Source organism: Oculina patagonica, chromosome 11 (genome assembly GCF_052425735.1).
Source record: "Oculina patagonica isolate OP01 chromosome 11, crgOcupat, whole genome shotgun sequence".
In the NCBI taxonomy this organism is placed as follows: Eukaryota; Metazoa; Cnidaria; class Anthozoa; order Scleractinia; family Oculinidae; genus Oculina; species Oculina patagonica.
The window spans coordinates 17383918-17397461 of record NC_135768.1 but is presented as its reverse complement, the minus strand read 5'-3'; the positions used below and the strand labels follow the sequence as shown (position 1 = coordinate 17397461).

General features: G+C 43.1%; 1 protein-coding gene across 1 annotated transcript in view; it reads right to left on the bottom strand.

The window, feature by feature from the left end:
- Positions 1-13544, bottom strand: part of LOC144630293 (low-density lipoprotein receptor-related protein 2-like) — an 85013-nt gene that overhangs the window by 14799 nt on the left and 56670 nt on the right. Inside the window, exons 39-48 of the mRNA XM_078488623.1 lie at positions 12733-13257; positions 10922-11168; positions 8850-9835; positions 7449-7819; positions 6550-6832; positions 5412-5882; positions 3837-3981; positions 2914-3110; positions 2067-2210; positions 123-362 (exon numbers count right to left, since the gene is read on the bottom strand). Coding sequence (XP_078344749.1) covers positions 123-362; positions 2067-2210; positions 2914-3110; positions 3837-3981; positions 5412-5882; positions 6550-6832; positions 7449-7819; positions 8850-9835; positions 10922-11168; positions 12733-13257 — 3609 coding nt within the window. The remainder of the gene's footprint in view (positions 1-122; positions 363-2066; positions 2211-2913; positions 3111-3836; positions 3982-5411; positions 5883-6549; positions 6833-7448; positions 7820-8849; positions 9836-10921; positions 11169-12732; positions 13258-13544) is intronic.

The following is a 13544-nucleotide window of genomic DNA, read 5'->3' as shown; positions in this document are numbered from 1 at the left end:
ACGCAACAATGTATCTATTGCCAAGCATATCTCATCATCCAAAACATTCTTCCATTATGAAGACAAAACATTACACTGTCACGAAATTGGAAGTCACGAAACGAAGCATATCCCGTACTCACCACAGTACTTCTCGTCAGAAGCGTCTCCACAGTCATCTTTCCTGTCACACACAAACGCGTTAGCAATGCACTTCCGGTTGGCACACTTGAACTGAGTTGAGTTACATCCATTAGTGGTAACTGTGCAGGCCAGTTCATCAGATCCGTCATCACAATGATTAAAGCCGTCACACACTTGCCATTTGGGAATGCACACGTTATTTGCGCAACGAAACTGTGTGTGAAGACAACTGTGGGCCGCTGCAAAGAAATGTAACCAAAATTAGGGTAAATTCTGTACCCAGACTGTTGATAAAGGAGCAAGCAACCAGGGGTTGGGTACCAGCTGTGACACGGTCTCTTATGCATGGCACGCTACGCTTCGAGAGAAAAATAGAACAAACAACAGGAACAATGCCCCTAGCCCCAAAAACAATAACAACTGCTACACAAGAGGACCAGTAGAATTACAGCTAAGGGGTCGGGTACCAGCTGTGATAAGGTCTCTTTGTGGCTCGCATCCTTCGAGGAACAACAGAACAAACAACAGGAACAATGTCCCTAGCCACCAAAACAATGCAACTGCTACCGAGAAGCCAGTAGATACACTTAATTGGGGTCGGTACCAGCTGTGATAAGGTCTCTTTGTGGCTCGCTATCCTTCGAGAGAACAAAGAACAAAAACAGGAACAATGTCCCTAGCCCCAAAAACAATAACAACTGCTACACAAGAGACCAGTAGAATTACAAGCAATTGGGGTCGGGTACCAGCTGTGATAAGGTCTCTTATGAATGGCTCGCTACCCTTCGAGAGAACAACAGAACAAACAACAGGAACAATGTCCCTAGCCCCAAAAAAATAACAACTGCTACACAAGAGGACCAGTAGAATAAAGCTAATTGGGGTCGGGTACCGGCTGTGATAAGGTCTCTTATGAATGGCTCGCTACCCTTCGAGAGAACAACAGAACAAAAACAGGAACAATGTCCCTAGCCCCAAAAACAATAACAACTGCTACACAAGAGGACCAGTAGAATTACAAGCTTAATTGGGGTCGGGTACCAGCTGTGATAAGGTCTCTTATGAATGGCTCGCTACCCTTCGAGAGAACAACAGAACAAACAACAGGAACAATGTCCCTAGCCCCAAAAACAATAACAACTGCTACACAAGAGGACCAGTAGAATTACAAGCTTAATTGGGGTCGGGTACCAGCTGTGATAAGGTCTCATATGAACGGCTCGCTACCCTTCGAGAGAACAATAGAACAAACAACAAGAACAGTGTCCCTAGCCACCAAAACAATAGCAACTGCTTTAGAAGCATACGAGAGCTGCTACAACACTGAACTACACCTCTCAACACCCGGGATAAGAAACATTTCACCACAGTATACTTTTAATGAAATTGCGTCAAGTTATGTTATCACTTTTTTTCACGAAATACAAAATTAACTTCCTAATGGAAGGAAACCTCAAAACACGTCAACGGTAAACCGGAAACAGATCAATGTTAAGAGAAGGTGGAGACGGATTACAAACAGCAATCCCGCAAAAATTACGCTTTTATTGTAAGTAGTAATAGTATATATTGTAAGTAAGTCGTATAAATACTGTATTGTGATTAGTGTACGTCTTGTTTTTTTTTTTTTTAAATAAAAAAATACGCGTTTCAAGGCTCACAACTCCTGACGTTGGCTTGCTTGCTTTGGTTTTGCACTACTACGCTTAGTGATTGGTTTAAAAAAACTCGCGCCACTTTCTCATCCAATCAGAAGTAAAACCAAAACCAATCATGACTCACTCGCACACGTTTTCCCGCGCTTTACACGGGTAACATGTATTTGCTTCGACTTTTGATTGGCTCACTGGATTGTCTGTAGCCTTTGTGATTCGCCAGAGTGATATCTTTGGTTTTGGTTTTACGACACTTACATGAAATTACCGGTCTAAAAAGACACTTACAGCAAAGCTTTGTTGCTTCGTCGCTACCATCTCCGCAGTCGTCATCTCCGTCGCAGACCCACATCTTATGAACACACACTGTATTGTTACAAGTAAAGGTCTGTGCAGGACAGTACCGACCATCTGGGTAACGGGCTGGACAACCTGCAGAAGTAGGATCAAAACAAACAGTTAGAGCAGGGGTTTTTAACATCAGTTTCTTTCCTTTACCGGTCTTTTGTTAATTTTCTTAATTGAGTCACAAACTTCTTAAAAATCTATTTAGCTTACAAGAGAAGAGCACCATGTGTTTTTCTTGGACAAACAAACTAAAACCAATCGTTAATTACTCAACTTTTATCCCACAGGTTACATGTTTTCCCGCGCTTTCCAAAAGTTATAAATGCGCCTTGCGTGTTGTTTGCCTCAAGTTCTCATTTGGTTTATCACGCCATTAACGGGCTTTGTGATTGGTTGTATGATTTTGAATTTTGCGGCAATTCCCGCCCTTGAATTGCCACTGGTTGCAAGTTTTTGCTTTACTTAACAAGTCCTGTTTGATTTTTTGGTTAACACTGAAACCAATTTTAAAACTCTTGTGTATACAGATTTTCTTAACTACACTAACTAAAACAAAAGTGACAAGTCCACTTTTTAAAAGCAAATTTTGTAGAAGAGCCTGAAGATTTACCGATTCTTTCTTTTATAAAAAAACGTTTTTTTATAGAGTCTCTTAAGCTATCGCTCGTAAAGCTATCACGTTATCTCGTCGTCACATGCAGCACGAGAAATCGTTCAGTTGCTTAGCAACACGAGATTAGTCGGTGTCGCAAATGTGTTGCCAAGGGCAACAGGTTTTTGTTTTTACCTCGTTCGTCCGAAGCATCATCGCAATCTCGTCGACCATCACATTTCCATTCCTTCACAATACAGTCACCATTACTACAGCGGAACTGTTCTTCTCCGCACGGTCGGTCTGAACAGTCACGCTCGTCTGAGTCATCTTCGCAGTCCGCATCGCCATCACACACCCAGTCACTGCTGATACAACGCCCAGAGCCACACCTAAATTAAAAATAAAATAGAAAAGAACAACGTCACTCAGTGCTTTTTGCGTTAACGATTTCAAAAAGGGAATATCTTGCAACAGATATCAGAGGACAAATAAATCTTTGTTAAATATATATCGTGCTAATGCACTTGTATGCAATCTCGGCCGTAAGTGTCGTGACGTTGGGTTGTCGCGTGATATTAGGTCGTCACGCAATGACACCGGCAGAAGCAAGGAAGGGGCGACAGATATAAAGTTAGGCGGGTTTTCTGGGGTTCCTGTACAATTTTTATCATAGGTAAGGCATTTTTGTGTTTCTTTCGCATCAAACCCATTTATTTATCGCCTACAATAGCGCCGGAGATCTTATCACAAAAATTAATAAAGCTTACTAAACTTCAAATTACAAAACTCAAGTTACGTTAAAGCGGTCCCGGTTTTTAATTAAAAGTCAAAAGTAATCCTGAGTCGCATTGATTTTGCTTTACTCTCTTTTGTGATCAGTTGTAAAAGCTTGTGCCACTTTGACAACCAATCACAAGTGAAATCAAATCCACTCGTGACTCGCTCGCACACGTTTTCCCGTGCCGCGCGCCGCTAACATGTATTTGCAAGTTTGAGTTTTGATAGGTTCACTGGATTGTCTGTGTCCTTTGTGATTGGCCAGAGCGATTACTTTGGTTTTGGTTTCACAACACTCAACTGCAAACCGCTCTTAAACTAAAATCAACTGGTTTTACCTGAATTCTGTGCTGGTACAAGTACGAGGCAGGCATCCTTCTTCATCAGAACCATCACTACAATCTTCTTCGGCGTCACACCTCCAGTCGAGTGGAATACATCGCTTATCGCGACATTGAAACATATCAGCATCGCAGTGGAGTCCTGTGAAAGTAGAAAACGTTAGAGCGTATAAAATGCGGTCTCAAAAACACTCGAAAAAGAGGAAGGGTCTGGAACTGGACTTTTCTGTTTTCTCGGGATTAGAATGGACCTACCGTAATGATTCGATTTAGCGCCCTCCTTCCAATAAGCGCCCCCTTCCGAATAAGCGCCCCCCTTCGAATGTGTTTTTGTAAATAGCGCCCCTATTCCAATAAGCGCCCCCATTCTTATTAGCGCCCCCATTCTTATAACCCCCTATTCTAAAAAGTGTCCCTATTGTGGATACTGCCCCTACTGAAGTCATTGATGTCAACTAGATAAGCTCCTGACCGTTCACCGTACAGTTCTTTATATATTTACTGCTAAAATGAACAATATTTTAAAGTTACTGAGCTTTCAACAATTTCTTACTGTTTCAGTTCCTTTTATTGTTAGATATATTTGGTTGTTTCTCAACAAAATAAATGCGCCCTGTCCCGAATGCGCCCTGTCTTGAATAGCGCCCTCCCTTGAGGTGCCAAAAGTAAATAAGCGCCCCGGGCGCTAAATCGAATCATTACGGTAGAACACTACGCAAAATTGACAGTACGGTTACAAAATTGTTCCTTTTCCCCCTCCCTCTTTCATTCACTTCTGCTTCATTTTACTGTAAAAGAACAAGGTAACTTGCGAAATTATGCTAGTGCATTACAACGAAGCATCCTGGTTTCCCTGTGTCGGGTAGCAGCTCTTGTAAGTTCTCATATGAATGGCTCGCTAAAGAGTAAAGTTTTTAGGAGTCAAATGAGTCAAATCTTAAATTAGAGTTATTTATTTGAAATAGTGCTTCCCTTAGTAACAAATAAAAGCTAACCGCAAGCAAACCAGAGTGGAACTAACCGCAAGCAATACCGAGAGTGGAACTAACCACAAGCAAACTGGAGTGGAACTAACCGCAAGTAAACCAGAGTAGAACTAACCGTAAGCAAAGTGGAGTGCTTTTAAGATTACTTGTATATAAAAAACCGTGGTTCAATGGATAATAACCTACTTTGTGTAAAAATCACCTTGACTCATGATTCATGACTCGTAAAACATGGAACTCGGCTCGCTCCCCTTCGAGAGAACAATAGAACAAACGACAGGAACAATGCCCCTAGCCCCCAAAACAATAGCAACTGCTACACTAGAGGGCCAGTAGAATTGCAAGCTTAAGAGAATTGATAAACAACTGGTCTTGCTCCACATCATAGTTAACTAGCTGTTTAAAGGCACATGCCTCTTCGAATTAGCGCCGCTCAATAGCTCAAGTGTTTCAAATAAGAACGGCTTTGTTGCTAAGGGTTGTGGTGCCTATTTGAGTAAATGCGGTATGCATATAAAGGTTAAACTGTACAGTGTACCGAGAAAAAAAAATACTTATTAGCCAAAAATATACGGGATTTATTAACCTTTGCAAACATCCAACGATTCGTCTGACCCATCGTCACAATCGGCGTCCCCGTCACACTTCCACAGTTTAGGAATACACTTGCGTGACGCGTTACACTGGAACCGCGTGACAGCATCACACGTATGGTTGCGGCAGATCTCTGGTGATTCATCACTCTCGTCTCCACAATCATTGTCGCCGTCACAAAGCCACTGGCGAGAAATACAGCGACCGCTGCCAGGGCATGTATGACGATCGCCGGCGCAAGTGGTGAATTTGCAATGAAGTTCATCTGAATTATCGCCACAGTCATTTTTTCTGTCGCACACTTGTGGTAGAAACACGCATTTGTGGTTTGCACACCGGAACTGAAAAGGTGCGCACTGCCTTACTGCGCATGACTCTTCGTCGGCGCCGTTCAGGCAATCATTGTGACCATTGCAGATTGAGATTACTGAAACACACGTCGTGTTATCGCACTGAAACATCCCTACAATTAATCACACAACAAAGTTATTCAATTCTTCTATTATTTTACGTTCTTTTAAGTTCAGAGGAGCTTCAGGTGATGACTTACAAGTCATTTCATTGCGCTCTTAAACAACTGTTCAAATGATCATTCAAAGAAACGAAATACTAAGGAGTAGAAAAAGAAAACAAGATTGGGAACAAAGATGTTTAAGATTTGGTAAGACTGACATTGGTTTAATGTCCTAACTGAAACTGCAAGAACATTGATATATTTCACTTCACATGTTCCGTCATATGCTTTAAAACCCACGTATTTCTAACAGGTTTTGAATGATTTTTAAGCCTAAAACTGTTTTGTGAAAAGTCAGCGTTTCCTGTTATCAGTCTAATAGCAGATGTTATGAAATCACTCTCCCCCGGTTAAAGAGTTAATTCAACAGTTACCAGTAACCCAATAAGCAGTGTATTAATCGACGGGGGTAGGGGGGGGGGTGAGACTTCCCCAAAAAACCCCCCCCCCCCAATTAAAATGTTAATTTAAAAATTACCAGATGAGCAATTTTTAATTGAGCAGGAGGGAAATTCGAGGCCAAGATCACTCTTCCCCGGCCAGGCTATAAGTGTTAGTACAACAGTCAACTGAGTCGAGATGCTCCCCCCGGTTTAAGTATTAATTCAACAGTTACCTGGTGAACAATGCCTTGGTGGGCAGGAGGGGGGCTCATCAGACCCGTCACCACAGTCATCATCCCCATCACAACGCCACACGCGAGGAATGCACAGATTGTTGTCGCAAATGAAGTCACTGTTACTGCAGTTGTCTAAACAAGTCTTGCCATCATTTGCCAAGTGGAAGTTGTCTGGACAGGCGCAGCGGTAGCCTCCTCCGGGCTTAAGCAAACACAGGCCAGTACAGGGGGAGTTTGCGCAAGGGGAGGGGAGGGCAGGCTGGCGCAGTGGATGAATTACCTGAAACATGAAACGGAAAAGAAGATCAATCTAAGAGTCGTAATGGTGTTTACAAGCATTTTAATAGTTTATCTAAGAACCTAAGCCAAAATAATTGTACTAAGGCTTAGATTAGAGTCCCAACCCATTAAATGTAATTAAAGAGTACCAGTGTTGCCGTATGGCCGCCAGTATTAGTAGCTGTGCATGTGCAAGAATTCCACGTGCTTTCAAGTAATCTACTGCTTTTGCGTGTCGTAGAGAGCGTTTGTGAGGTCTACGTTAGTAAGCCCTTGTCTCCCCCTCCCCTCCCCCCCAAAAAAAGGCACGGGTGCCTTTTTTTTCTACTGCATGTCACAGACAGGGGTCACCCCAATCCGGGTCCACTCACTAAACAGATCTCTGTAGAGCTATGTTATCAGTATGGATTTATGCGGGTGGAATGTGAGACGTCTTTGGATTGCGAATCCTTACTGTGCATAGTTTCAAGCGTGATTAATGCGCGCACAAAAAATGCCGGCTTTTTATTTTGCACCATAGAGATCCAAATAATCATTTTCTACCTGCTTTGCCTACTCGTCAAGATGGCGTCGAAAACCGTTATAAGGCCTATACTAACAACTACCAATGCACTAACCTGCAATCCCATAAGCCTGTGGGAAGAATTCAACAGTATAGAGTGCTGCATTCCCGTCAGCCTATGCGCACGGTGAATGGCCATCGTCATCCAATCCGTCCAGTAAACAAAGTCCTCAAACACGCTGATAGCAAAGGGATGTGGAGCGTACAGCTTGGTGAGCTGCACGCGGTTTTTGCCGTCACGATCGCACGACTCAATCACGTCTAACTTGGCATCTACCCAAAATAGCCTTTTGGTGATGTGACATAGAGACAAGCCGTTAGGCCAGCCGATAAGTTTACTGTTGATGAACCATTTTCTTCCCGAGCCGTCCAGGCCACACTTGCCGATGTGAGGAACATTTCCCCAATCGCTGTAGTACAGGTAGCCTGTAGGAGAAAACATAAAGCGGTTTTCTAATGGCTGCTGTGGAATTAAACTTAAAATAACAGCCCGAGCTGACCAATCACAACAAACAGATCAATACGCAATGAACCAATTAGAACGCGACGGAGATACGTACAACCAATACCAAGCGCGGGAAAACTTGTAACCACTGCAAAGCGCGGGAATTACCGACTGGCCGGTAAAAAGCGCGGGAAAACACGAAAGTGGTGCTAAGCGCTGAAGAATACGCGTAACGTCAAATCACGATTGGTTTTTCTTCTTATTGGCCGAAAAACACATTGTTCTTAATTGATTGGTTGTAATACATGTAAAAGCCAAAACCATACTAAACACACGGTTAATTTCGATAGTAAAATCTCTTAACAATCACCACCAACAACTGACAGTTAAAAATAAAAAAAAAAAAAAAAAAAAAATTTTTTATAAAAAAAAAAAAAAATATATTAAAAATTTTTTTATAATTTTTTTTTTTTTTTTTTTAAGTTAAAACTAAAAACAGAAACCTTTACCGAGTTTCATTGTAATGAGGCAAATATTGTAGTTATTTGAGCTTTTGCTCAAAAACATTTTAAGAAAACTTAGAGTTCTTTTTCCGAGTAGCTTGTTCCACTGAGTTCAAACGCCAACCTCGTCCCCACGGCCTTCTCAGCGACGAGTTTTCAAAATGGCGGCTCGTATTTTGAAAACTCGTCGCCGAGAAGACCCTGGGGACGAGGCTGTTCAAACGCTAAATATACTTTTTAATTTCCACGAGCGTTACTTTAACTTTACGCCTTCTTTCATTCCGGCAAAAACACAAAACTTAAAAGAAAATTAAGAATCTCCACGTTTACGAAAGTACGTCTCTAGAGGACAACAACAAGGCGAGTGTACTATCAGTGACAATGTATAATGGAAATGATCAAAAAAGTATATTGTCTAAATGTAAAACCAAAATCTCAGATCTACATTAAAGGAAATGTATGGTCGCAGTAAGGAGAATCAATATTTTGAGCTCGTGTTAAAACATACCATCACTGGGATCAACCACCACCTCCCTGGGCTCATGAAGTCCTTCTGATATCAGCGTCTTCATGTAACGTCCTTCAAGTGTCGCCACAAATATCTTGTCCTGAATCCTATCTGCAAGGTAAACATTTCTCCCGACCCAGTCCACCGCGAGACCCTCCACGTTGGAAAGTCTAGCCTCAAGAATAACTTCTACGCCTGTGCCGTTAAAAAACGCGCGTTTCAAACGCGGTGGTGCGCGGTCTTCCGTCCAATACACGCGCTGTTCCGACCAATCAAAATCGATGGCGACGGCGTTTTGAACTTTGCGTAAGATGTCGCCCTCCCAGGAACTATCCACGGCTAGCTTGTTAATCTCGTAGCGCAGTAAAAACGCCAGGAATGGTTCCACTGAAGAATCAGTGCGTTTACACGTTCTCAAACCGTGAAGTTCGTACCCCTTAGCGCAGGTACACTTGTAATGCCCTTTAAGATTGACACAGAAGTGGTTACACTTGTTAAGCTCGTACCGTTCACACTCGTTAATGTCCTCACAAGAAGAACCATCGGGTTGGAGCTTGAAACCAGCGCGACATGAACAAGTGTAACCCGTCGAAGTCTTGTTACAGATCTGCGAGCATCTGTTATCCTCGGGACGACGGCATGCGTCTGGTTTACACCGCCATTCATCAGCTCCGTTCATACAATCCTCCCGACCATCACAGACTTTACTCCTAGGAAGGCAAGTCCCGTTCCCGCAGCTGAACGATCCCGCGGGACACGAGGGGGCCACGGTTGCTCTACACAGCACCGGGTCTTCATCAGAGTTGTCTGAACAATCTCGGTCGTCATCACATACGTAGCTACGAGAAACGCAGAAGCCATTTTTACAAGTGAACTGGTTTTCATTGCAGGTGTGGTTTTGGCAATGTTTCTCGTCTGAATTATCACCACAGTCATTCTCACCATCGCACAACCAGGCTTTTTGTACGCAAAGACCATTTTCACATCTGTGGTGAAACAAATATAGTTTCAAAATCTCATTAATAACTCATTAAGAAAATACAAAGGAAAGTACTGTTTAATGAGTGTCTTTATATCTGATAAAGACACGGCTAAATTTTATGCCCAATTTTCTTAAACAAAATAACCCAAAATCTAAATGTCGGTGCAAGAATGAAAAGATCTACATCAGAGGTTTTTGAAGCCGTTCAATTTACTCGCAGTTCGTGCTTTATCAAGTCTAAAACACGAGGTGCAGCCGACTGTTTTGGACTTGATAAAGCACTCCTGCTCGTTTATTAAACAATACATCAAACTATAACCAGTACGGTCCCTTGTTTTAGCTGTCAGCTGTCAAATTTTACCAAGTGAACTCAGTTAAACTCCGGTTTTGTCACAGATTTTAACAGATATTTGAATAGTCAAAATATATATTTGTGTCGTAGGAAACCTAAAAATAATGGTCCATTTTCATTAATAATTGCTATATTCGAGCACTGAAACTGTTAACAAGCGTTTTTGGCTACGAAAGGCTAGGATGGAAATGGATAATAAGTTAAAAATATCTTGCTAAACTTTTCAAGTTGTTTCCGCGAAACTCTTAGAGAGCTAATAGTAAATCACTTCACACACTTTTGATGCTAAGGGCTAGTAGCCCGTGTACAGCCGCCCCGCTTCGACGGCTGTGCAAAGTCTAAGGGCTAGCATTACGGAAAAGAATGAGCCAGTGGTACATCATTGACAGTAAATCCCCCGAGGAACCCTTTTCTTAACCTTAACAACGGCAATGTTGACAAATGGTTGGATCTCGCTTTGGTTTAGTCTTCGACATTTACTGGCCAAAAAATACACAATTTATCAGAAGCGGGGCAGGCGACGGGAAGAGGGGCTCCTCCTTGTTTGAAAAAAATAAAGGTGGGCGAAGTGAACTTAGTGGGAAGGTGGACCGTTTCTTGCCTGAAAAATGGGAGGTGTGTGGGGAAAAAACTTTTTCGCCTTACGGGCCTTACGAGTAGGGGAGGGGTGGGGTGCCTAGTCTCCGCTAGGCCCTTCCCTGTACTAAATCATGATTGGTTAAAAGAGAGCCCCGTTACCTGAACTGTGTTGGTTTACAAGTGCTGTACACACAGCCTTCTTTAGGATGCTCATCAGAAGCGTCTCCACAATCATTATCTCCATCACAAACATACGACATCAGAACACATCTAGAGGTGTTCTCACACTTGAACTCTGTTGGGTCACACGTACGATCATTGCAGTGAAGGTCAGCTGCTGCTTCGTCTGATCCATCACCACAATCATCGTCTCCATCGCATACAAATTTCGTGGTGATGCAATGACCTGGAGAAACCATACAACGCATCTATCACTTGGCGGTTTTATTTTGGAACATCATTTTTTGTGGGATTTTTATGAAATAAAAAATAGGTAACGTTTGCGCTGGAGCCTAGTGGCGTCAGCTCTCGCAAGGTCTCACATGATTGGCTTGCTACCGTTCCAGAGGTAGCGATAGAACAAAGAACAGGAACAATGTCCCTAGCCCCAAAAACAATAGCAACTGCTACACTAGAGGACCAGTAGAATTACAAGCTTACGAGAGCTGCTACACTACTGTTCTTATGCCCACCAGGCCCAAGCTTATCTCAAGTCGTTTGGACGACGAGGCCATTTCTCCCCCCCCCCCCCACCTGCAGGATGGTAGTCCATCGCGGGTTACCTCTATCATTCCGCACGTCCGTATGATCGATTGCGCCGGGGCGCTTATTTCTTTTGGCACCTCAAGAGAGGGCGCTTATCGAGACAGGGCGCTTATTCGGGACGGGCGCTCATTTATTTTTTGAGAAACCCAAAAGTTCAAACAAACTTTAATAAATATTAAAATAACTAACAAAAACAAAACTGTAACAGTAAAAAATTGTTGAAAGGTTAGTTACTTTTAAAAGAATTGTTCATTTTAGCAGTAAATATATACATGGACGGTACGGTGAATGTTGATGAAGTTTATCTATTCGACGTCGATGACTTCAGTAGAGGCAGTTATCCACAATAGGAACACTTATTACAATAGAGGCGCTTATAAGAATGGGGGCGCTTATTAGAATGGGGGGCGCTTATTGGAATAGGGGCGCTTATTGACAAAAACACATTCGAAGGGGGGCACTTATTCGGAAGGGGGCGCTTATTGGAAGGAGGGCGCTAAATCGAATCATAACGGTACTCATTTATTCACTTGGGTGAAGAGAGGTAATGTGTGCGTAAAGTGTCTTGCCCAAAGAACACAACCCGCTCGACTGGGAGTCCAGCGCACTAACCACTAGCTGACCAGGGCCACCGAGCCTCCCAGCTTTATGATTACTGGTTGGCTTGGTTTGACAAACGTTTTAGGGAATTTTCTGCAGAACGAACGCATGTTACACACTGATTTAGGACAGAAAGATTTTTCATGCAGCAAGCAGCCTGAGCTTTTGCCTGTGTTCACAGTGGGTAATCCCGAGTGTTCAAGAAAGTCCCATCTTGCCCGCCCGGGTAGCCAATCAGATTGCAGAATTTAGTTCATCTCGGGGTAGCTATATATACCGAAAATCCCTTTAGCCCTGGGCTTATATACTTTGTAGTGGACGGGCTTATAAGCTTAAATCCGCGGAAGGGGGGTGGGGGTCTTATGCTGAATCAAAAGGTTCGAATGACTCAGCGCGTTATTGACTGTTCATACACTGTAAATCAATTCATTTCAATTTCGGAACGAAAGTGAGAGAGGGGGGCTTATAAGCGGGGGAGGGGGGCTTATTTAATCAGATGTATTTTTTTTGCCTACAGATAGATAGGCCTATAACCGGGTAGGCTTATAAGAAGGGGGCCTATAAGTTGAATATAACGTTAACAGAAACGTACAAAACAGACGTACCATTGCGACACGTGAACTGTTGACTGAGACATGTTTGGTTGTCAGCTTTACAGCCGCTTTCATCGCTCCCGTCTCCGCAGTCGTCCTCTCCGTCACAGTGCCAACGCATCGAAATACAATGCCCTGATGCGCAGCGAAAGCTCCCAGCATCACAGGTGTTATTGTTACAAACCTCTTCACTCTCATCCCATTTGTTCTCACAATCGTAATCTCTATCGCATAACCAAGAGGAGTCAATACATACGTTTGTATTGCCACATTTGGCCTTCCCTGGGGGACAGGTCACAGGGGGACAGTCGGTTTCATCTGAGAAATCCCCGCAGTCATTATCCCCGTCGCATTTCCATTCAATGCTTATGCAGTGGCCATTGGCGCATGTAAATCTGTGTGTAGCGCATTCCTTAGCAGGACAGCCTTTCTCTTCGCTACCATCAGTGCAATCACGCTCAAAGTCGCATTTCCAGCTTGCAAGAACACACTGTCCACTTGCACATTTAAATTCGTTTGATCTGCATTGCCTCCGAGCTGTAGAGGAAGATATTATATAATCAGCGTTGTAACAAAATAAATAAGTCATCATGGCTCACAAGGGAAGAATTGGAAGGGACGCGAGACGCAAGTAGACGCAAGTTTTCAACTTGCGTCCACTTGCGTCTCCGTTTGGCCAGGCCTTGCGTGCACTTCCGTTGACTTGCGATGGCTTGCATCCAATTTGGTTGAGGTCAAATTTGCACGCAATTCAACACAGTTTTTCACCGTTTGGCCACCCAAAGCAAGTCACCATGTCTTGCTGTTTACTTCAAGCACTGAAT